The 23,347-nt window shown below is 42.0% G+C and overlaps 2 protein-coding genes across 4 annotated transcripts in view; one reads left to right on the forward strand and one right to left on the reverse strand.

Moving 5' to 3' along the window:
* Positions 1-6,278, forward strand: part of sesn1 (sestrin 1) — a 61,512-nt gene extending 55,234 nt beyond the window's left edge. Inside the window, exons 1-9 of one of the 2 annotated variants that reach the window (XM_085134162.1) lie at positions 227-493; positions 1,286-1,351; positions 1,440-1,640; positions 1,739-1,921; positions 2,222-2,458; positions 2,539-2,793; positions 2,889-3,079; positions 3,163-3,307; positions 3,403-6,278. In XM_085134162.1, coding sequence (XP_084990288.1) covers positions 392-493; positions 1,286-1,351; positions 1,440-1,640; positions 1,739-1,921; positions 2,222-2,458; positions 2,539-2,793; positions 2,889-3,079; positions 3,163-3,307; positions 3,403-3,489 — 1,467 coding nt within the window. In that variant the 5' untranslated portion in view covers positions 227-391 and the 3' untranslated portion in view covers positions 3,490-6,278. Of the gene's footprint in view, positions 1-226; positions 494-1,285; positions 1,352-1,439; positions 1,641-1,738; positions 1,922-2,221; positions 2,459-2,538; positions 2,794-2,888; positions 3,080-3,162; positions 3,308-3,402 lie in introns of those variants that run through there. The other variant, XM_085134161.1, reaches the window with a different exon arrangement.
* On the reverse strand, positions 2,877-22,548 carry armc2 (armadillo repeat containing 2). 2 transcript variants are annotated; one of them, XM_085134158.1, is made up of 18 exons: positions 22,126-22,548; positions 20,775-20,993; positions 20,604-20,676; positions 20,090-20,261; positions 19,441-19,567; positions 16,715-16,779; positions 16,015-16,122; positions 14,869-15,053; positions 14,628-14,730; positions 14,272-14,486; positions 12,275-12,420; positions 11,460-11,559; positions 10,066-10,375; positions 8,625-8,747; positions 8,427-8,540; positions 8,008-8,140; positions 7,281-7,435; positions 2,877-7,103 (listed from the first exon to the last, which is right to left on the reverse strand). In XM_085134158.1, the coding sequence occupies exons 2-18, from the start codon at positions 20,981-20,983 to the stop codon at positions 6,973-6,975; spliced, it is 2,469 nt and encodes an 822-aa protein (XP_084990284.1). In that variant the 5' UTR covers positions 20,984-20,993; positions 22,126-22,548; the 3' UTR covers positions 2,877-6,972. The 2 variants fall into 2 exon arrangements, with proteins under 2 accessions (XP_084990284.1, XP_084990285.1); XM_085134159.1 differs by having other exon boundaries at positions 21,706-22,548.
* Positions 22,549-23,347: the final 799 nt, after the last annotated feature.

Below are 23,347 nucleotides of genomic sequence, written 5' to 3' on the forward strand. Positions count from 1 at the left end.
CATGACAGTAAATGCAATCATAATTATTGGCAGCAGGGAACAAAAGAAAAAGAGAGAACTGATGATGTTTTCTTAGAGGGGGGCGTCTCTCAGCTCACCCGCTCCCCTCCTCCTCCTCTTCGCGCTTTAACCCCGCCCTGCAAATTTATCATTGGCTGGCCGGAGGCTGTTTTCCTCATGCGATTGGTTGCCGAGCGCGTCGATCACGCGAGCCCCGACTTATTTACCGAATGTATGAGCGAGAGAGGAGCGCATTCTGCTGCAACAGCTGACTGCCGAGCGCTGTGCCCAGTGCCCGGAGGAACAAAGAGAGGAGGCGACAGGCATCAAGATTACATGTTTTCGCCTTTTTTACGCCGCTGAAACGACACAGGTGCAGCGAGAACGCGAGATGAGGCACGCGGTCGCACCGGCAGAAAACGTGGAAAATCATTCGTTTGCGGTGACAGGCTTGTTCAAGATATGCACCCATTGTGAGCGGCTGGGCAAGAAGGTAAGAGAAAGACGAGAGGGGGGTAGAAACAGAAAAAAAGAGAAAAGGCAGCTGTCGGTGAGCCTGCGCCGATGATCTAAGCCGGGATTTCTCTAGCTTATGTGGCGTTTAATTTTTTGTTTAAAAGCGACGTTTTCCTCTTTAACGAGCTGCAGTGCAGCCTTTTGTCCGGGCTTGTTTACGACTCGGGAGTTATAGATCATCTGAACTAAGAAACCCTCCGTGGAGTTTGGTTTCTTTGCTCATTTTGAGTTTCTGGAAGTCGACCTGTGAGTTTGACGTGTTTTAAAACGAGTGTCACTGCCGATTAATGTACAATTAGTGGTCATTCATTCATTGGCTTCATTGTGCGCTGCGGGACGGTGTCCGCTGCTAGACATGTCTCGGCAAGCAGCGGAAAGTTACAGGGCATAAAGGAGGCAGTGCAAGGGTTTCTATTGTGTTTTTAACTTTGAATCCGAGCAGACCGACGCGCTTTGTGTGTTGGGTATCCCATCAAAGGTGAATTGGGGTCAATTTATTTTTTGCTTTTAAGCGTAAATTCTGTTACTGACACTGACAATAGTTGCGAGAAGCATCCATAGTCTGAACTCGGATATTAAACTATTTCTCTGCAGGTTTACTGGTGTCAAACATTTAAAGAAAGTCACTCTGGGTTCTCACACTGCTGGGGTTAAAAAATGGTGACTACAAAAGTGAGAAGTGGTGCTCGGTACTGGAAGTTTATCTGCTCTGTTTTGCGTTGAGATTTAAAAGCCTTGTGTGTTTCTCTCTCCCTCTCTTGTTTTGCAGGACTTGGGAATACGGATCCCAAGACCTCTGGGTAACGGACCAAGCAGATTTATCCCTGAAAAAGAGGTATGAGACGGACTGTAACCTCACTTCAGACCTCATATATGAAATTAAGAGAAGAATCAGCTGATTTATTTATGTCCTCTTTGACTAGATCCTCCAAATCAGTAAAGTGGACTCCAGGACTCAATCGATATTTGAGGATGCGTTTGCAGCCCTCGGCCGCCTGGATAACATTTCCCTCGTGATGGGTTTCCATCCACAGTACCTGGAGAGTTTTCTCCGGACGCAGCACTACCTGCTGCAGATGGACGGACCCCTGCCTTTGCACTACCGACACTACATTGGCATCATGGTATGGCCAGGTTCAGCCTCTGACGTTCTCAGAATAAAACCAGGTCGACTTCCTCTCTGTGCGAAGTCGTAAATCTTGCTTTTTTGCATGTCTTGCAGGCAGCAGCCAGACACCAGTGTTCCTACTTAGTCAACCTGCACGTCAACGACTTCCTTCAGGTCGGGGGAGATCCCAAGTGGTTGAACGGCCTCTTTGAAGCCCCGCAGAAGCTGCAGCAGCTCGGAGAACTCAACAAAATCCTGGCCCACCGACCGTGGCTTCTCACCAAGGAACACATTGAGGTGAGAAGACAGGCAGGGTCTGCAGGGGTGGATGTGAAAAGTCTGATGTAACCAGCTGAGATCATGGGTGGAGGCTAGAGTATAGCTGCAGCTGTAGGATTTGGACAGACTAGAGGGTTTTAGCAGTAGAGGTGTAGTGACCGAGAGAGGAGAGCAGATCGAGCGTGATGGGAGAGAGGCTTTAATTTGAAACTGAAGGATGAAAACATATTTTCCACTTCTTGCTTGAAAGGTCAGCGATATTGAAGTCATTATTTGGCTTTCATCACTTACATATTTCCCCCTCCCTCCCCTTCTCAGGGTCTTCTGAAGGCTGAGGAGCACAGCTGGTCTCTGGCGGAGCTAATCCACGCCGTGGTCCTGCTCACACACTACCATTCCCTCGCCTCATTCACTTTTGGCTGTGGCATCACACCCGAGATCCACTGCGACGGTGGGCACACGTTCAGACCCCCTTCCCTTAGCCAGTACTGCGTGTGCGATATAGCCAATGGCAATGGTCACGCTAATCACCATGACGATTTGCTCGGCAATCAGGTAGGCGACTGCAGTGTTTGTGCAGAGGGATAAATGGTGATAACACTTCAGAGGTTAACCCCAACTATGCATTCTTAAAGGACATGTGCGGTGAGGTGGAGGTGCTGATGGAGAGGATGAAGCAGCTGCAGGAGTGCCGCGACGACGAGGAAGCCAGCCAGGAGGAGATGGCAACCCGCTTCGAGAGGGAGAAGACGGAGAGCATGCTGGTGGTCACATCAGAGGACGAGGAGTCAGCCCCCCCGAGAGACATCTCGCGCCACTTTGAGGACCCCACTTATGGCTACAAGGACTTCTCCAGGAGAGGGGAGCAAGTGCCCACATTCAGAGCGCAGGTGCACATCAGACGCAACACTCATGATTTGTGGGGTGAAAACACAGTGTGGTCTGTGCTACTGTTACTGACTTATTTTCTTTATTGTTTTTGCAGGACTACAGCTGGGAGGACCATGGCTTCTCTCTGGTCAACCGGCTCTATCCCGACGTCGGACAAATGCTGGACGAGAAGTTTCACATGGTCTACAACCTGACCTACAACACCATGGCTACACACAAGGACGTGGACACCAGCATGCTGCGCAGGGCCATCTGGAACTACATACACTGCATGTTTGGCATCAGGTCAGACACTTGAGCTTTTTCTTACACAATGGTCAGGCAGCTCTGTGGCCTCATTACTAACACCACTGCTTTGTCTTATTCAGGTATGATGACTATGATTATGGAGAGATCAACCAGCTCCTGGACCGTAGCTTTAAGATCTATATTAAGACCATCGTGTGTAGTCCTGAGAAGACCACCAAACGAATGTATGAGAGTTTCTGGAGGCAGTTTCAGCACTCCGAGAAGGTGAGATTTAAAGGGTGGATTGACTGATTGGATCTTGTAGTTGCTCAGTGAAGTGCAGCCTTCTAATAACTTTTTTTCTTCTTCTTCCCCTGTAGGTTCACGTTAATCTGCTTCTTATGGAAGCGCGAATGCAAGCAGAACTGTTATACGCTCTGAGAGCGATCACTCGCTACATGACATGAAATGCTCTGGGCCTTGTTCTCATTGTCCCATTTTTTTTTTATTTTATTTTTTTCTTTCTTTTTAAATTTCAGTCATCATTGCTGGGACATTTAAAGAAAACAAATCAAAAATGGGGAGGGTGGCGGGATGTTCGATTCAAATTGTGGAAGAGATGCATTGAAGAGAGCCCGGTGTTGTGTCGAGGCTTTGCTGGCTGGATGTTGAGAAGAAGATCAGAACAAATGGAGAGCAAGAAAATGACTGTTGGGAGAAAATCTCAAACTACAGAAGTGGATCCACAAACTGTTTGTTGCCTGCAGTGCCAAAACTGACCAAGAGAGGGCAACCTTGAGCCAACTCCTGCCCTGCAACACCGGAGGCATCCGGGGGACTAGTTTCAGTATTGCAGCGTACGGCAACCGAGGTTGCCAATCTCACCTGTTTCCTGGTGGAGTGAATACCCAGAAAGAAAAGCTGTGCAGCCAGAAACAGTCTGCACTTTGATTCTGTCGTTACTGTTATGTGTTTTAGTTTCTTGAATACTTTTTTTTTAAATGTGTGCCTGAACCATCCAGCACAGTGTGCATACGTGCTGATGCTGCTGCTCCCATGTTGTATTCAGTGGGGTCATATTGATCCCCAAAATCACCTCCTCGCCCCCTTTCCACCCCCCACTATATGAGCCCCTGTCCATTACAAATCCACTGCATTACACCCCTTCCTTCCTCTACCTTGTAGCTAAATTTCAAATGTCAATGTAAGCTAATCCGAAAGTATGTGTGGAAAATAAGAACACTGTCTGAGCCCTTTGTGAATGGAGATGCATGGATGAGTTTATTTGTGAGGACTGAGGTGTGTGTGTGTGTGTGTGTGTGTGTGTGTGTGTGTGTGTGTGTGTCTTTTACAGAGATGATGGAGAGAAAGAGGGGAGGGAGTACGTCTTGGAATTTCACGTCTCAAAAAAAAAAATAAGCGAGGCACTTTGAAGGAAGACTTCTTGCTTCTGCTGTAGCTCTGGTTTTGTGACAACTTTTTATTGTTTTGTTGATGATGCCTTTTTTTTCTTTTTTTTTTTTTCCAGTGAGGGGGAGATGGGGAGGGGAAAAAAAAAAAGCTAATCAAAAAGAAAGTTAAGACACCAGGTTTTCAGGAGGGATTTGCTTCCAGTTCCTCTCACCACACCTTTTTAACTGTCTTCCGCTTATCCCAGCTGCCTGGTTGCCCTAACACTTTTCAAAAGCTTTGGATTGTGAATTTTACCAGTAAATGAATACCTCTTCTGTTCTTCTCTATGAAACATACAAGAAGTGCTCTTTGGTGAGCAGAGACTTTGTTGTTGTTGTTGTTGTTGTTGTTGTTGTTGTTATTGTGGTGCTGCCGCGCTCCCCGCTGCTCGGGGACCTGCCGGCCTACACCTGGTGGACTGCGCTCGATAACGTTCGAACGCAAGAGGTTGTAGCTGTGCTTTTTTTCCCTACTGGGGAAGTCTAACCAGTGCAAAAGCAGCTCTTTTTTTTTTTTTTTTTTTTTTTTTTTCCTCTTTATTTTGAACAGAGGTGCGAAACCTCTACTGTTTGTTTCGTTTGTTAATCATTTCAGTACTGCATTCTTCGAAGGGTGGATTTGAGACAGGTGACGGATGAATGACTATGATGATGAGGACTGATGAAAAAGGAATGGTACATTTGGAAGTGTTTTGAGAGGAGGTTTTCTGACTGTCAGTTACTGACACTTTTTATATGGAAATATATGAAAAAGATTAAAAAAAATAATAAACTAATATTAAATTGTTGTGTATCATTTTGTAGCTTTTTCCCAAAACAATGTATCGTGTGTTTCTCCATCAGTAAGATTGTATAAAATGTGGAGAAATGCAGTTCAGGAATCAAACATTCAAAGCACAGTCGGTGTCACCATCAGTTCACATCTCGCTCAGATGCACAAGAACAGGAAATTAAATTGCCCGTGGTCATTAGTAAGCATATCTGAGCGCTGTTATGCAAAAGATGACTTGTGAATTGACACGAGAGATTTACTTGCTCTCTGATAATGAAGCTGACTTCACCAACAGCAGGCTGGACCCAGGGGTATAGTTCAGTCTGCTGTCAGTACTGTCTAGGGACTTTGATGTGAATTTCATTTTACTGTATCAGAAGTGTGTAGTCCCCCTTCCTGTGGTGCGGTTGAGGCTTAAAGTTTCTCTTTGCTCCCGACCAACTTTTGTCTCGATTCAAAGGAGGGGATTTCCTTGTAGGTCAAGTTACCTCACTTTCCTGTTTGCCTCCGTGTCACACCTTTTCTGGGAAAAAGTGTTTCGCTTTCCAGATGAGGCTGGAAGTCTGTCGGAAGTTCAGGGTGATTCCCGTCAGTCGAGGCCGCAGAAGTCTGTCAATGTAAAATCACCAGCAGAAACTCAACGTTCCTCCCCGCTGGCCTTTACATTTTCCCCCACCATAATACAAAACAGGAAAGGTTTTTTTTTTTTTTTTTTATTAAAATCAGACAGCCACCTGTTGCTCATATCATGCTGAGAAATCCTATGTATAGAACAATGTTTGCTGTCATTTCTGGTTATCGGATTGTTTTACCAGGTTTTGAAGCATTAGCTTGTTTTGTGGTTGTTCAAGGTCACCATTGTGGGAAAACTGGGGTGGGAGTGCTACATTAAGTGCAGTTTCTGATTTGTTTCAATGTAATAACAGTGTGATTTTTGAAATGCTGTATGTTTAGGCTACTTGGTGTAACTCTGTAAGCACTGCCTGGCCCCATATCTGTGTCATAATAAAGCAAATGTGTTTTCTGCTCTTCATCTGCTGTGCTTTTTTATTAAGTACAAGTTCAAATGCCACACAATCCACAAACGATAAGATTTACACATGAGGTAAATTCCAGGTCGGTCAGCTGTTGTTTTTTTAAAACCACGTAAAACATTATGTACTGTACAATACAGTGCAAAGCCAGTCATATGAGCGTGCAAAGAGGTGTTTTGAAATTATTCTTGTGCGTGATAAACCTTAAAAGGTTTGTGGAACTGAAAGTGGATGATATGCAAATATGTCCATATACGTTCCAAAGTATAAAGGGCTCAACAAATATCACATCCACACACCACTTTTTTTTTTGTTACAGTTTAGATTAAGCCTGCTTGTTATATCCTGGATTATTACCTGTATGATTAGATAAAATTAAAACCTGAGACATTTTATGCATTTACAGTATAAGTGTTTCATATTGGCCTGTCTGGTCTGCAGCCTTTAAACTTTACTGGCTGTAACTTCACCCTTGGTGGAAAACATGATGGCTATGTGGAGCATATTCAGCATATTTAGAGGGTTACAGTGCAGGAGTCGGCTGAGCTCATTTCAGCTCTGGTCACGCTTGTTTTCTACACATGAAGGAAACTACAAATCTTTACAGCCAGCTATACAAAGCTGCAAGTGGTGGCGTGTTTGATTGTTTATAAATTCAGTTTTTGCTGACACAAAACTCCATGCCCGACTCTCTCAGGCTGTCAGATCTGCAGACTGGAGCATCTTCATCAGTTTTTGAGCGACAGGTAGGAACTCTAACTCCCAGCATGCTCTGTGGAAGTCTCTCAAGTCCTCGTTGTCTGTCCAATTCAGAGCCTCCTCATCTAAGGAATTTGTAAAGACAAGAGTGTGAGAGGGGAAGGTGGGGATATGTGTAGCCCTCCCTTCCCCATGAGGGCCTCTGGTGTGAATCGGACATGTTTCCAATGTGTCCCTTCCTTCTTATGCAAAAGGAGGGATACACATTCTCTCCTTATGTGTGAATCTTTACTAACACCAACCTAAGTATGCAGCGAGCATCTCCAGCAGCGATTCTCTCTCCTCGGTGTATAATACTTTCTCTGAGCTGCCACCAGTCAGGTTCCACACGGCCTGGCAAATCTGGCCCGCCAGCTGCCAATCACCCAGTCCAAAGTCTCTCAGACAGTCCACCAGCCTGATCACACGCACACACACAGAGACACACATCATATGACTTTTACTAAGCGGATTCACATGACCTAGAGGTTTGTGAACTCCACTTCACTGGCCCTTTATCTAAAAAGAGGATAAAGGGTGGGTATAAAGGGGAAATAAAAAGTTGGAGCAGTGCTCGCTTAGGAAAGCATGAAGAACTGCACCACAGCCTCATAAATCCAAATTTACACATCTGTATGTTTGGATGAATCTGACAAGGATAAACATGAAAGCTAGATAATCAGGAACATCTTATTTGTAGCTGTGGAGTTGTTCGTCAGTTAAAGACCAGAAACCCCTACATCCCTCCCCCAAAAAAACAAAATCCCAAGGAGGATGCCTTCTGTGTACATAAAGTTAGTAATATTTTTCATAAATAAACCTTAAATAAATAACGTTTTTCTTCTTTTATGCTCGCTTTTTTAAGCCCTTTGGAATTAACAGGTATTCTGACCACCTAGTCTGACATGTTGAATTCAATTTGTAGTATAATAGTGATGTGATATCTAGTGATGGACAGTGATGATGATCACAGCATGCTTTCATCCTTACTTGGCAGAAGCCCCCTCCACCGTGAGACAGACCCTGCTGGGAGGATCCAGAGCCAGGTTGGTGAGGACCCCGCAGGCTGCAAAGCACATCTCGTTGCTCTTTGAGTCGAGCAGCGTTACCACAAACTGGTGCACTTAGGAGGGAGGAAGATGGCAGCGTGAGTGAGGGAGTGCACCAAGACAAGGAGAGGCAAAGATAAGAGAGCCGCTATCACCAGAGTTCAGTGGACATGCTGACTGTAGCTGGCCTTGCAGATAAGTGTAGCCTAAACATGACATAATCATATGCAGAGGTGGGTCTGCGTCTAGGTTTTCTGCGCCTGATGTGTGCCTGAGTGTTAAAGAGGGTTTCCTGCAGTAAACTTAGGCTCACTGTCTCTGCTCTACCTGCGAGAGTATGAAAACTGCATTTTCATGCACCTTTGTTTTGCATGATGAAGTTCCGAACGTCCTCGTAATGCGACAGGTTTCCGTAGACGCGAACGGCCTCGAGCATGGCTCCTGTACTAGAGCTGAGCAGCAACTTCAACATCACTGTGGAGCAAAGAAAAAGAAAGAGCTGGAACTTAAAAAAATAAATAAAATCTATTTTGTCCTCTCTTGGCTTGCCGGCCTTACGCTTTGCAATATGGAGCCGATTGTGTTTGATGGCAGAAGTCTCTTTCTGGTAGAAGGACAGGTTGTTGATGACAGCGGCCACATTGACTAGCAGCTCCTCGCTCTCCTCCACTGTCCTCAGCTCTGTGGCACCAACCCCCCGAGACACACACACACACACACACACGCACACACACACACACGCACACACACACACACACACACACACACACAAAGACACAAAAATCAGTGTAACATTAAATTAGTTTGTGCATCTGCCATCAGGAACACACCTTTAAAATCTACTTCCACAGTTTAAATATGAAAAAATATCTGCAGAACTAAAGTGACCAGCCTGTGAGTTTTGCCTTTAGCTCTGCTGAACTAATGTGACAGTGACATTATGATTAAAAATAACTGCAACCTGTAGTTAATTTTGGCTTCCTACAGTTGGTTTGATCGTGAGCTGGCACACAAAGGTCAAAGTGACTGGGTGCAACCAGCCATGACACCACGAGCAGCCTGAAAACAAGACCTGCTCCCGATATAGCAGCAGATATCTTGTGCTCGGTCATAAATCGTGAATATTGCGGTTGCGCTGTCAACCGTCTCCTGCGTCACTCGGAAGATGGTTTCTGGTTCTGACTGGAAGCGTCGCTTTGTACCCTTAAAAACTCTTTAATGTTGAGCGCCTCAACCCATCGCGATCTTTATCAAAACAGGACATCAATCAGCCCAATCTGCTCTTTCATTCTCAGCTCAGATTTTGTCTTCCCCTCTCAGTAATTTTTTGTTTCTGCCTTCAGTTGCTTCTCTCCACAGTCTCCCTTACCTGATGTGCCCCTCGATCTAATAATGTTCCCACCTTTTTTTCACTAGTTTGACCTCTGTGTTGTTTGTGAAAATTTGACTGTGTAGGAGGCAGGCAGCAGAGAATACAGAGCTTAACGCCCACCCGTGTATCAGTTCAACCTGTCCTGAAACCATCTAACCACATGGGAGATATTCACACACGCAAACCGAGTCGGCTGTGAGATGTCACAGAACATCCTGCTCATGCAGTGAAGCGCTTCTTCTGTCAGCCTTAAAAAAAGAAAAAAGAAAAAGAAGAAGAAAAAAAACCCAGGTAAACCGAAAGAGGATGTGCTGCACAGCAAACAGAAAGTACTGAGAGGAAACTGAATGATGGAATGAACAGACAGATATGGAGTGTGTTTTTGTGTTTTTGACAAAAGTCACGTCTTGTTCCCAGCACAAGGGAAGTGGTTGTGTACCTCATAGGTACTTAAGGTGCACTAAGCCACTATATTTAAACCTATCAGAACTCCAGATGTTTACATGCTGCTTTCGTTGCGTACCATGAAAAAACAGGCCACTGTTAAGCCTGCTGACTGCTTCATCTTCTTAACCTAATAAAGGATCTGACTTAAAGAAGATGAAGCTGCTCCTTCCTTGTGCTCACCAAGCGTCTCCATCAGAAGTCGAATGCAGGCTGTGTCTGCGGCCACAGGTGGACCCACGGCGGGGTGGATGCACATATTCGCCAGCACCCTGACCAGCTTCACCAGCACGTCGTCAGCCACCTGTGGTCTGACGGGAGGAGAGGCTCCTTTCTGCACAACTGTGTGAGGTGGCTCATCTTTTCGCTGGTAGATGTCGTACAGCCGGAGAAGCGTGCGCATGCAGCCGCCGCACTGAAAGAGCTCCAGCCGGGGCTCGTCGCTTTTGGCCGTGAGATTCCCGAGGGTGAAGAGGAGGCGCACGATGAGATCCTGCGAACAAGCGGTGGAGATCAGTGGTGAAACATCAGTTTATGGATTTAGATTTATTAGATGTTTGCTTAGGTAAAAAAGAAAGTGACAAGGAAATCAAGCATTTTAAACTACTTCCTGGGGTTACCGGCTTTGTATCAATGAATCTGCTTACATTTCATGCTCAGTGCATTTTTATTATTGCCTTTTTATTTCTTAGAGACCAGCAGGATCTGTTGAACTGTCTAAACTGACACTGTAAAGGTTTGGCTTTTTTAATAAAGACCACTAATCTTTATTCTAACCACCTGATTCTCTATCAGCAATGTTTGATTAGTACATTTATATTCGACTATCCTGAGCAGAAGGAGGCTGATTGTGTGTGACACCACCTACAGGAAAGCAAGCCTCTCCTGTCATGCAGCATGAGCACCTGTGTCACTCAGAGTTTAGAGTTGTGTAGTTGGTTTGACTGCGATTACACAATATTTTGTCAATGAGTTACCACGCTTATGGAAAACAACTACGTCACACCCTACAGAGCAGGTGAGAGCGCACTCGTGTCTCCCATTAACGTGTACCGAAACTGATATGAGGACGGGACGTGGTGTCCCAGGATGTTTATTACATGTTTTGCTATCCAGTGTGTTTATGTTTATGCATGTGTGTTTGTATCTGTGGGTGTCAATTTATTCCAAATGAAATGAGAAGCACTTGTGAGTCGAGTCTAGTTGCCAAAGTCCCACATTCATCCTCTCCTCTTCCCTCCATATTCTCTTCCTTCCTTCCCTAGTCTAGCTTCCCTTCCACTTCTGTATCACTTCTTCTGTTGTGCCTATTCAATCTTTCCTTCTCTCCTCAATTTTCATGTCTTTTTGCATACTCATCTGGTTGATTAAATATCTAATCAAACACACAACAGAGGAGAAATTTTTATAGTATTAAACAATTCATATAAAACAAGTAAACAGTCCAGTAAAGATGCATAAGTAACTTAGTGTAAAAAAAAGCACACAGACATGCTTACAAACAAGAAGAACACCTCTCTTTAATTCTGAAAAGTCTCAAGCACACACAAGAACACAGAGGAGGCTTGTGGACTCACCTGTTTTTGGTGATGTTTGCTCAACAGCTCTAAAAATAGCTGGTAGCAGTCGGGGGTCTGAGCCAGAGCGAGGCGGCACTCAGAATATGAAGAAAGTTTACTGAGGGTGAGAGGGGACAAAAAATACCATAGACCACTCCACTCAACTCACTGCCCTGCTAGGGTGACTAAATATGGTGACATTAAATCAACATGGAAAATGTATTAATAGATCTGAGCTGATTATTTTCATTATCACGAGAAAACACATTTTTAAAAAGCTAATTTTCTTTATTTTAGACTTCATGAATTATTCTTATCACATATTGATAAACTGATGAGGCTGGGGTTGCAAAAAGAGAAAGATGGGGGCGCAAATTGTGCTTGATTGCTTCAGTTTGGCGTTGGTATGAAGATCAGAGAGTACTTAGTCTGTATTATCTTCTACGACTTTTCAAAAGGTTGTCAAAATATCACAGAGCACTTATTCCAAAGTAGATTTGCAGTTACCATTATATACAGTGTATATCCACTCACTGGACACTTTATTAGGTACACTTTGCTTGTTCAAGAAACCATTTTGATGCTTTGAGCTTTGTGACATTGTGCATTTAAGGAGGTATATTTAATTTAGACACACTGAGTTGCTGTCATGTGATTGATTCGATATTTATGTTAACAAGCAGCTGGACAGATGCCCTTAATGAAGTGACCAATGACTTTAACTCCACCCATGAGCATGTTTTTTTATCATATGTCCTAAAAATCTATGTACTTTCCTGAGGCTCCACCCCTGTGTATGTAGTAAGCATGATTTAGGTAAGCAAGTTCAATACCTGTAAATTCTGGAAATGTTCATGCAGACATCCTGATCTTCACAGTGTTGCTGCAGCACTTGGCAAAGCGCTGGTAGTATGGAGAATGAAACAAACAGTGGACGGGAATCAGAGAGGTCGGCAAGATTCCTCAAGATCGTTGTCAGCTACAGAGGTGAAAAGACAGAAAAAGGTCCAGTGTAGCTTAGCAAAGAAAAATACACCTAGTACATTAATGGTTTGTAATAAGGCCAGAGCTTGTGACGCTGGCCTGTTCATCATGGTGTACAACATAGCAAATGGAAACTGCCCACTGCTGATCAGGATATCCTTCACTGCACACACTGAACAAATATATGGGACTGTTTTCTTTCATCTGTGCAATATCTCTAAAATTAGAAACATCCTGCTCCAGTGTGAGTGAAGCTGAAACACTTACTAACACTACTTTTGGATTGGACTATTGTAATTCATAATGATCAGGTTGTTCTGAAAGTTCAGTGAAAAGCCTTCAATTGATCCAAAACGCTGCAACGAGAGAAAGATCACAGGACTTCAGGACAGGACAGGACTTCCTGCAATGCACTGAGCACTTCCTCTCCACTCACTTCTTTTCACTCCATCCCCCCAACCGGCCACAACAGATGGCTGTCCCTCCTCGAGCCTTGCTCTGCAGGAGGTTTCTTCCTGTTAAAAGGGAGTTTTTTATTCCCACTGTCACTAAGTACTCGCTCAAAGATGGTCGTTTGTTTGTTGGGGTTTTCCGAAGAACATTGTACGGTCTTTACTTAAGAGTTGAACTGAAGTGCGAAAATAAATCATTCTATGATAAGAGGGAAACAGTCAAGTAAACAGCAGTACCGAAACTACCCTGAAAGTCATCGTGTGCTTATTTCGCCTTCATCAATGAGTCATGTTAGATATGAAATGAAGAACGGGTTGACAGTTTGTTTACTTGGGCCAGTTTCTGTGGTTGGCAGCAATAATTTTCAGTGCAGTCAAGCAAGCTGTTACTTGTGCAGCACAGAATACACTGTAAAAAAATTGTAATATAAAAGTATTTCACTGTGTATTTTACAGTTTTGTACTGTCCTTCTAGAATATCATGAAATTTACATAAATAGACCTTGATTTTACATTTCAAATGTAAATTAACGTAAAATCACTGTAAATGTAATAGAACATAATTTTCTTGTTTTTTAAACGTATCTGTCTGTACATATGCATATTTAGATTGTAAAAATACAGTCACAAATGCATCATAATTTCACAAATATTTGTCCGTTATTTGAAAGATTGAACTGTTAGATTCAAATGTAATGCTATGGAAAAATACATAAAATGATTCGTATAAACTTTTTTTACACACGAGTCACTCACGAGTTGGCAGTTCGCCTTGTAATCAGAAGGTTGCCTGTTTGAGCCCCGGCTCGGACACTCTCGGTTGTTGTGTCCTTGGGCAAGACACTTCACCTACCACCTACTGGTGATGGCCAAAGGGGAATTATAAAGTGGAATTGTAAAGCGATTTGACGGTCTCATAAAGCGCTATATGAATGCAATCCATTATTATTTAAACCAACTGTTAACTGTATATTTCTGTACATTTAAGTATTATTATTCATATTGCCGCATTCATTGACCTTGTTTATAGGTAATTTCATTGTTTAGTCACATTAAATTGTTCCTAATTTAATGTTTAAAAGCACTTGAAAAAGGCAAAATCCCATGTAAAATTAGGGCAACAAACTGTATTGTCATTACTGAAAATAACCGTATTTTCATGGAAAAGTTATTTTCTGTTATTTTCTGGTATTATTTTGGCACCCCAGCTGCCAGAACATTACTGTTCTATTCTCATGGGGCACCTTAAATACCAGACATTAACCAAAACATTTGATAGTGGAAAAATCTGCATCAGTCAATAAACTGGTACATTTTTTACTGATATGGTTTAACATCTTAGTTTTAAGGAGAAATATATATGAAACAAAAATTTGATGCTTTTTAATTGGTACCTGTACGAGGATGTGGCCTGCTATGGGGAGGTTGGTTTCTTCTACAATGCAGAGTTTCTGGATGAGTTTCTGTGCCACACATATGAAGTTTTTATCCAGCAATATTCTGAGTATTTCAGCGTTTCCAGAGAGAAATTTCAAAGATCCAACACAATATAGGATTGCTTCTCCAGATGCAGACACATGTTCATTGCTTAGTATCCTCAGCAATGAATCTAGACACAGAAAACATTTGATGTTATCATCCCTATGGAGATTCATGCATCTATAAGACATGCAGTCGTATTTGTTCACAAAATTTCAGACCAGAGTTACAGAATAGATAACCACTATATTGTCTACTGTTCCATCCTGACCAATGACTGAGTTGTTCTGGAAGAGGATGTCGTTGCTTTCAGTGCGGCTGATCTGGAAGATGAGTTTACAGATGTTGAGCAGGTTGTTTCCACTGATGCACAGCTGGGGAGAAAAATACAAAAGAATTCACATAATTGTTTGTATAACATAGTGGGGGTGCTTTGTGACAGAGATAAGTAGCAGACATGCTGACATGCACACACCCCCGCAGACAACCTTGCAAACTCACAGATGACTCACAACAAGGCACAGCTGGGCAATGTGCATGTTGAGCTGGGCATAGTTGAGGTCAATGAGTCGGAACAGTGTTCGAAGTATCCCTGACCTCTTCTTACAGCGCCGACCGAGCATGTCCGCCTCTGCCAACGTGCCGTGGAGGCGGTCACACAAATCACACAGGCGGTCAACCGAGCCCTCGGAACCACCTTGCATTGCAGGCAGAGCACACACATTTCAAAAAAACAAAGTCAAGTTTAGGACAGCATGTGCAAAACTCACAATAAGTGCAAACATGTATTTGTACAAATATAGATCAGAGATGTTTTTGTGTCTTTCATATTGTACATTACACAGGCTCTCCTGTTCGTGTGTGGTTGCGAATCAGTAATCCTTTGGTCAGCAGAAAATGAACATTTTCCTTCCTCTTCCAAGAAGCAGCTTTGGATTTCATTGGTAATATGCAGGGGAACAATTCAACGACAGGCAGCTGTGCTCTTTAGCGGAGGAAGAGAAAGGGTGGAGTTTTTCCTTGTTTTCGAGGTAAAATAAATGTTTCCCCAGCATAAATAGCAGGGCCTGGCCATGTCTAAAAAAGGTTGGACCCAGTCTAACACTCAGCACTTCACTGCAATATCTCTTTCTGAATCTGAAAGGTGTTTTATGCATGCACCAGAAGGCCCTTGGTACAATAAATATTTAATATTTATCTTCCAAATGAATTTTCCATTAAATTTGTAAAATGTTAAAATATTTACAGCCATAGATTTAATTTTACGGCTGTCAGACTCCAGTTGCAGGCAAGACAATTCTGTATGAATGCCAAGCATAACATTACTCTTTCTTTCTTTGGCAGCTAAAATGACAGTACTTTTTCATTTTGTGAGACTTTATGCATGACTATCTGCCAGTGTTGAAAAATCTATTTTTCAGCCTGCTGGCTGTAAATAAAAAGTGCTCTTAAAACACAGGAAATAGGTATGAATATGAGAAGGTTAGCACAAATAAAAAGATAAAAATAAGTGTCTTAACCACAATCCACTTTAGATTGGCTCTGGAAACATTCAGACCCAAAGGGTTATATATAATATTTTGATGATTTGAATGCATTTGAATGTTCTATATTTGGACTGTGTTTCGGGGGTTTCTTTATTACACTGGCCACAATACCTGCAGCCACACTCTCTAGTTTCTGAAGGAGAGGAACGATCACATTATTCCACATCAGTGACTCTGCATCCTCCTCCGTGTTGCCCTTGTTTTCTCCACGCTCTGGCTCTGAAATGTGCAGAGAGAATTGCAGTTAGCCAATTACCACCTCAGAAAACAAAAGCGACAACCACAGTTCACAAGTTCACAGTCTTAAAATATAACAGCAGGAAGTTTGATGCCACAGTGAAAAGGTCACCATCCACAGCTAGACTTCCTCTGATTTGTCGGCATGTGGGCATGTGAGCTTGCGCACGTTAACTTGTGCAATCTCTTGCACACAGTGTGCCTGTTTTTTTTGTTTTTTTTGCTGAATATTTGCATAACCCTGCTTGGTGTGATGCAGGAAGCTGCGGCTGCACGAACCAAAACTTCTCTAACCTATTGGCTGACTGCCTGTCATGGTAAAACTTGCGCCCTTAGCAACAACACCCCAATCAAAGTTTATTTCTGTTGCACGTGAAACCTTTCTGGGCTCAAGAGTAAACAGAGAGATTTCATATTTAGATCTGTTTGTACTAATTTTGCTCTACGTTATGCCTGAGTGAAACCAAGTACATTTCTACTTTTACACGCTGTACAAAATGTAGCATTTGTGTTTATTATGCACAACACCATACAAAACAAGACAGTGAGCTTCATTTAGTGGATGTGAACAAACCTGTTGTGCTATCTTCTTTGCAGTCTTTGGGTCTTACTGCTGAGTCCACATCACTCTGCACTATTCTGAAAAACACACAGAGCCTGACTATATGGGGTTTAGGAAAATACACAAATAAGAGTTAAAATTAAGAGGCTCTAGGGGCTCTGGCTCTTAAAAAATAAAATATATTTATTATTATTATTACTTATTTATGTTTTGCTGATTTTACACCCTGTGAACAAAACGTATGGTCTATCATCAACAAGCACTAGGTGTCACTGTTGCAACAGTGATTGAAACGTGTATAGGCTCCGCTGCTTCACTGTATTTGTGTGTCTGTGCATGTACATTTTCACCCATGCAGATATGTGTGTATCCGAAAGTTTCTGTGTGACCACTTTTTAATTTTAATTTTGTTTGTTTGTCTAGAGGTGTGCTGCTTTGCAGGATGCACAACTGCAATTCCCAACAGACAGGAACTAAGATCTCAGCTTTGTGGGCAGTCTGGTTAAAGGTGTTCATGCTTTGTCACTGCGAGCCGTCTCCAAAACCATACAATTTGTTCTGCAATAACCTTACGGTTACGGTCCCAAAAACACGCCCAAGTGTCATGCTGTGTTATGTGTTGTGGCTCGCCCTTGCATGTCACTCTGATCTGAGTGTCTGCATTTAAACTCTGCACTGTTCCACCCACACTCAAAGATAATGACTCAGTGCTCCAGTATATTCTATATTACATGACAGGTGCCGTTTCTTATGACCAATTAATACCTAATGACTTTCTGTAACTGTAAGATTTACTGCAAAAAGCACACAAATATGTAAAGAGGGTCTCAGCTTTAAAAACATTGAAAGGTGTAACCACTCCTGTAGAAGACAAAAACAAGGACTGAAGCTTCTGTAATATCACAGGTTAACTCTCAGGATTTGTTATTTCTTTGAACTTTTACATACAAGTGACAGATATGAGATTTGGCAGCTATTATCTTTTCATTTCAATGAAGAATCCTCAAAAGAACCTTGTTTGATGCTCTTTGATTAATATACCGTTTTGGGGCATTATAATATAGCACACTCACCTTTGTGATTTGATGAATGTTAAAATCTGGCACATGGGGCATATGGAGTAGGGAGTGCTGGCTAGGGTATGCTACAGTGAATGTCAGGGGGCTTTAGCTCTGTATGATAGGATTAAGAGCCCGATAATAAGGCCTCTTTGTGTGATTCGGCATTCTCGGAGACATGACCTCATCCCTGTCTTAGGCCTGGCCAGTGCACTGCAGTCACAATACACGCTGCTGCCAGTCTTGCCCAGATGGGCACCCAAATCTAATAGAGAGCCATTTGGAGCTATAGAGCTCTGGCTTATTGGAGAAAAAGAACCTAGTGGATGTCTAATCTCCCCTATCTTTATATCTCATCCAACTCATCATATTAATCTGTCCAGCTGCGTCCATTTCCACTTGCAGTGTGCTTCTGCCTTGGCTCTATGTGATTTTTCATTGTTCTCCTCTGTCTAATGTCTCTTTTATGTAGTTCCTTGCAACACTAAAGAACCGTGCTTTAAAAACTCTGACCTAGAAAGAATCAAAAAGGGGAAGTCTTCAAGCCCATTTTGTGTAATAATAATGTGACCCTGGTTTTCTCACTTGGGACTTCTCTTTGTCAGCAACAAGTTATACAAACATAGCATGTTAACTTGGTATTAGGTAGGAGGTTGAGCTTGAGGCCATGGCCCAGATTTCCTGTAAAAGTGTTTTATGGTCTGCTCACCCCCCTTCAACTGCCCCACCCAATCGATAGGCAAATGGATTGTAACGACAGCCCCCGACCTCACGGTCAGAGTTATGCCCCTCGTGCTGACACACAGCTGATGAGGTCGGCAAAAAAAAGCAGAGCTTTTAGCCTCTGTGCACTATGGAAATGTAAAAGCTGACATTTGCTAGTAATGACAGATAGAGACAGTTTCGATGGGAAGAAGAAGCTCAACTTGACCAAGATATGGTGTACAGTGATGTATATAAGGGTTTAAAAGGGGTCGCGTGCCTGAAGTTAAAGAATTCATTCTATCTATTTGTTAGTGACCCCACTGCTGGTCTAACTGACTTCAGCTATTCGGCTACAGTTGAACACATGAACAATGGTTGGCCGGGGGTCAAGCAGACGTTTTAAAATCCTTTTACTTCGGAATAAGTTCACGACAAGTTTAAAAGTAATAGTCCCTACTTTTGACTTATTGCCTCATTTACATTTTTCTGCAAACAGACGAAGTATTCTCCAAGAGATCACAATTTTTTAAAAAGTAAAATACAAAAAATCCTACAGCAAAATAAAAATACTGATAAAGTTAGTCCTTGTAGAATTTAAAAGACATGTACTGACAGTTACAGGGATGGGCATTTAGGTACAAAATAAACAACTATACTCATATCAGCTTTACTGACGTATTTGCTGCTTTGATCCTCTTCCCAGTAGTCTGGTTTACTTATGAACCACAACCCAAAGACAATATAAGGAAGAGAGGAAACAAAGCAAGGAGGAGAGGGAGAAGGATTTGACAAAAAGCAAAAAAAGGGAGGCCCAAACAGCTCAGTGTAGTAATGGCTACCCCTGCACACTTGCATGTCAATAAATCTTAAACTCATTGTCGAACTGTCATTACTGTTAAAGATCGGGAGGGTGGAAGGGTGGAAGTGAAGGACATAATGTTTCTTCCAAGTGAAACAGAAGAACAGAAAGCATACCTTTCACTTGCTGCTGTGTGAGGGCCGAGTTTGACAGGACCACTGTAACCTGCGGTGTGGTCTGTACTGGAAAGTTGCTTAGCTGACAGCTGCTTTTGTCCTGGGCCTGCATTCAGTGGCTCTTTCACTGAACACGTGGAAAAGATGTGGCAAGAAGTTATTTATAGCAACGTTTCTATTTCCTTCATTAGGTAAAAGTACAAGTCCCTATTCATACACATTAACACAGTGCACATATACAGTAAATGTATACAGATAAAGGGCTTAGTCAGTCTCCATTATCTGTTTTACTGCTCTAAATAGCTGAGCAGTTTTGTAGGGAAAGGTTTGAGAGTGAGTAGTCATTTTCCACTCAAAACAGCAGGCGTATATTATGCTTTTTACCAAGCCCCACCACAGAGAATGTAAATCAGGTAAAATGTCAGCATGTGAATGGCTCCATTCATTCCCCTTTCAGAAAACAGCTTCAGCACTCGTGTCTATACAGGACACGGAGGAAAATGAATGATGTGTTGTTGTTGTTTTTTTATTTATCTCGTACATATTAAACAGTTCCTAATAAACTGGGTCACTAGCATTTCATAGTAAGCACAGCGACCTCTTGTACCGTAAGTTGAGCTTCATTAACATCTTTTCCCCCCTTCTTTACCATTTTGGTGTCTTTCTAAAGGTGGTAACCTGGTGAGAGATCCAGGTCTGAGGAGGCGTGCTCGTACTCCTGCCCCTGCCAGCCCCCTACGCGGTTTCACTGGGCTAGTAGGAGGTTTGGGTAAGGCTTTGAATGGATCGTCACCATCACAGGGGACTGAAAACTTTGGCTTCTGGCAAAGCACAAACATCAAGCGCTGAGTATTAGTCAGAGGAAAAATTCACTTGAGACATCAGCAATTTTATAAGCAGAGAAATTTCATTGCATTTATTGCTTCCTTTGCATTTGTTTTTTAAAACTTAAATGCTATTTAATTAGCATATTTAGCATATTTAGCTGGTGCACAGAGGTGTACTGGCCTATTATCCAATTTATTGCTTTGCTCCAAGATTACAAGTTTATTTATCCACTGAAGATTAGAAGTGTACATACTGAAAATTGGCCCTTATTCTGGGATAACCTTCCTGGTTAGACTACAATGCATATTGTGTGTTTATCTGTGATAAGAACATACATGATCCAAAGGAGAGAGGCGAGTCCCTGAACCTGGCCTGGAGTCTGAAGCATCAAAACTTTGAGCGTGAAGGCTACAGAGTAAAAAAAGACCCCAACAAAAACAAATGATTACTTTCATCAGAACCACAGTTTATTTTAGATCTTCACAGAAGTGCCATTTCTGACTAACCTAAAAGCAGAAGGTGGTCTGTTGTCACGAATAGAGGCGCTCCCAAAAAGTTGTCTATGTCCATCTCTGGGAGTAAATGGCCGGTGAGTGGACTGAACTCGTAGGGACTGTCTGACCTCATTTACTATCTCTGCACACGTTTTCCTCAAAGCGTTGCGCCGGGGCATCAAGGGGCTGCAGATCTCATGTTTCGTTTCTGTAGAGGCCATATAGGCCTAACTGACATGTGTCAAGAAAGTCCACTGATGATTAAATAATGCCATTATATGTATAGATACAGGGTGTATCACTAATGGATACCCAGAGGTACATGTTACCTTAAAATGAACAGTAGGTGTAAAAGAAGCAATGCAAAATCACCCTAAAGCCCTGTATTCAGTCTCACTTCAGTAAAAGTATGGAGACAAAATGTAAAGCATCAACAGCAAAAGCAGTAATTACCACAGCACAAGGATCCTCCTTACTGGATTATTGTTATTATAAATTAAGCTCCCTGTTATTTTATAAATGAATCGGTTAATTGGTGAATTAATGAAAACATCAGAATAAAATCAATGATTCCCATGAAAACTGGCCCATGCTGATAAACTGAAACACTTTCACTTATACATAAAAAAACTAAATGGAGAAAAGAAAAACTTAAGAGCTTAAGAGAAACTAATTGTAAGCCACCTAATTAGCTAAACCATAATTGTTGTTAAATTACAAAATTCAAACTAATTGTTTCTGCTCAGCTAAATGATCAGCTTTAACTAGCTGAGTTAGCTAAGTGTTAATTATCATTAACACTTCATCTTTAACTCTACACACCTGGTAGCTAGAACTATCAGATGAATCGCAAACAACAGAACAAAAACCTGCAATCTAAAGTGAAATTTGATGAAGTAATTGTAAACCGCAGGATTAAAGGTAAGTAATCTGTAAGACATACCTTAAGAGTATACTGAAGTAGCCTAATAGCAGACAAAACCGCTATCAGAAGTGCAGATGGAACCAGGAAAGTACTAAAGTAGAGTTTTTGGTTTTATTTAGTTTTCTGTGGTAGACTATATATGTAAATATATTTACAAATAAATTATAAGTAATTAACTTTAAGATAACCTTTCCCTGAACCTAAAGACAAGCCCTGAGCTGGAAGTTCCTCTGCGCGTTCACGCTCCGTCTCCATGGCGACAAAGGGCCGCTATGGTAGTTTGAACAACAAACCCTGGAAAGAAAATAACCTAAGCATTCACCAAAGAATACTAAACTGTTTATTTATCCCTGTGAGCGCAGGAAAACCGAGTTATTTATTATGAATGAAAGCCTGAACATTAATTAAACGGTTATTGAAGAAAGCTGGAGCACTTACCGTTCGCCCCCTTTAAGGTCCTCTAGGGGTAACAGTGGGGAAAAGCATCAGTCGAGCCCTTAAAGTGGGATTTCACGTCCAAAAGAAAAAGGCAGTGATACCTGAAACTTGCTAAAACTGTTCTCGTTTTTGACAACAAGCTAGCCTGACGGTATCACGTGCACGAGCTCCAGTGAGTGCCCCCCTCTCTCTTCTCTCTCTCTCTCTCTCTCTCCCTCGCGACACGGTGACGCGCCTGCGCATGTTAGGAAGGAAACTGAAACAAACGCGAGTTTCACTCAGAAATGTGAGGACATATATACATCAGTTGTTACAAGTTTTCCTAACTTAACACGTGCCAATAATTGGACTGATAATTACAGTGAATTAACTAATGACAGAGGAAACTTGAAAACAATCAAAAGTATTTTATTTATGCAGGTGTTGCAGCTGGGAAAGCTGTGTGGATGCAAGCTCTGGCCCTGGATCGAAGACCTGTGCATTCTTGTATGTATTTTCACTTTATTTTAGTTGCTACAATGAGGACATTAATATGCAGAGGCACACAAATGGGAACTGACTAATATAGCAAGATACTGATGGACATAAACCACACTATTTAACTACAATAGAAAGCTTACACTTTAAAAACAATGGTTTGGCCATTTGAATGAAAAGAGTATCAGTATTGCTTAGTATTCTTAATAGCATTTGCTATTAGTGTTATTTTTAACCTATTCTGCTATCAAGAGCATTTTCAGTCCTTTTTAATTCCCAGATAAAAGGCCTCTAAGATGACATTTCGTGTTGAAAAATGAAACTTTTTTTCCCATTTAACTACATTAAAAAATATTGATTTATGCATTTATAACTTATCCGATATTCTAATCTATATAAACACTGATTAGGAAAACAGATTTTTAAAACCATATCACACACCCATCACATATCCAAAGCCCACAGATTGCAATATCTACACTTTCACAGTGTGCAGTGCAAGCATTTCTTCATATGGCAGCATATGACTGCATATTACTATACAAATGTTTTACAGGTAGCTGAATCTCAGCTGCTTCAACAATTCTGCTACATATGTTATTTTTGTGTATCCATAATTTCATAAAGCTGGCAATTGTTACAAATCAGCACAGAATAGAAGTCATCGGTGCTGCACTCTAAAGAAGATTTCACAAAGTGAAGCATAGCAGATCCAACCAACAGTGTAACAGTGTCAAAAACAGCT

This window comes from Neolamprologus multifasciatus, chromosome 15, assembly GCF_963576455.1.
Source record: "Neolamprologus multifasciatus chromosome 15, fNeoMul1.2, whole genome shotgun sequence".
Taxonomy (NCBI): Eukaryota; Metazoa; Chordata; class Actinopteri; order Cichliformes; family Cichlidae; genus Neolamprologus; species Neolamprologus multifasciatus.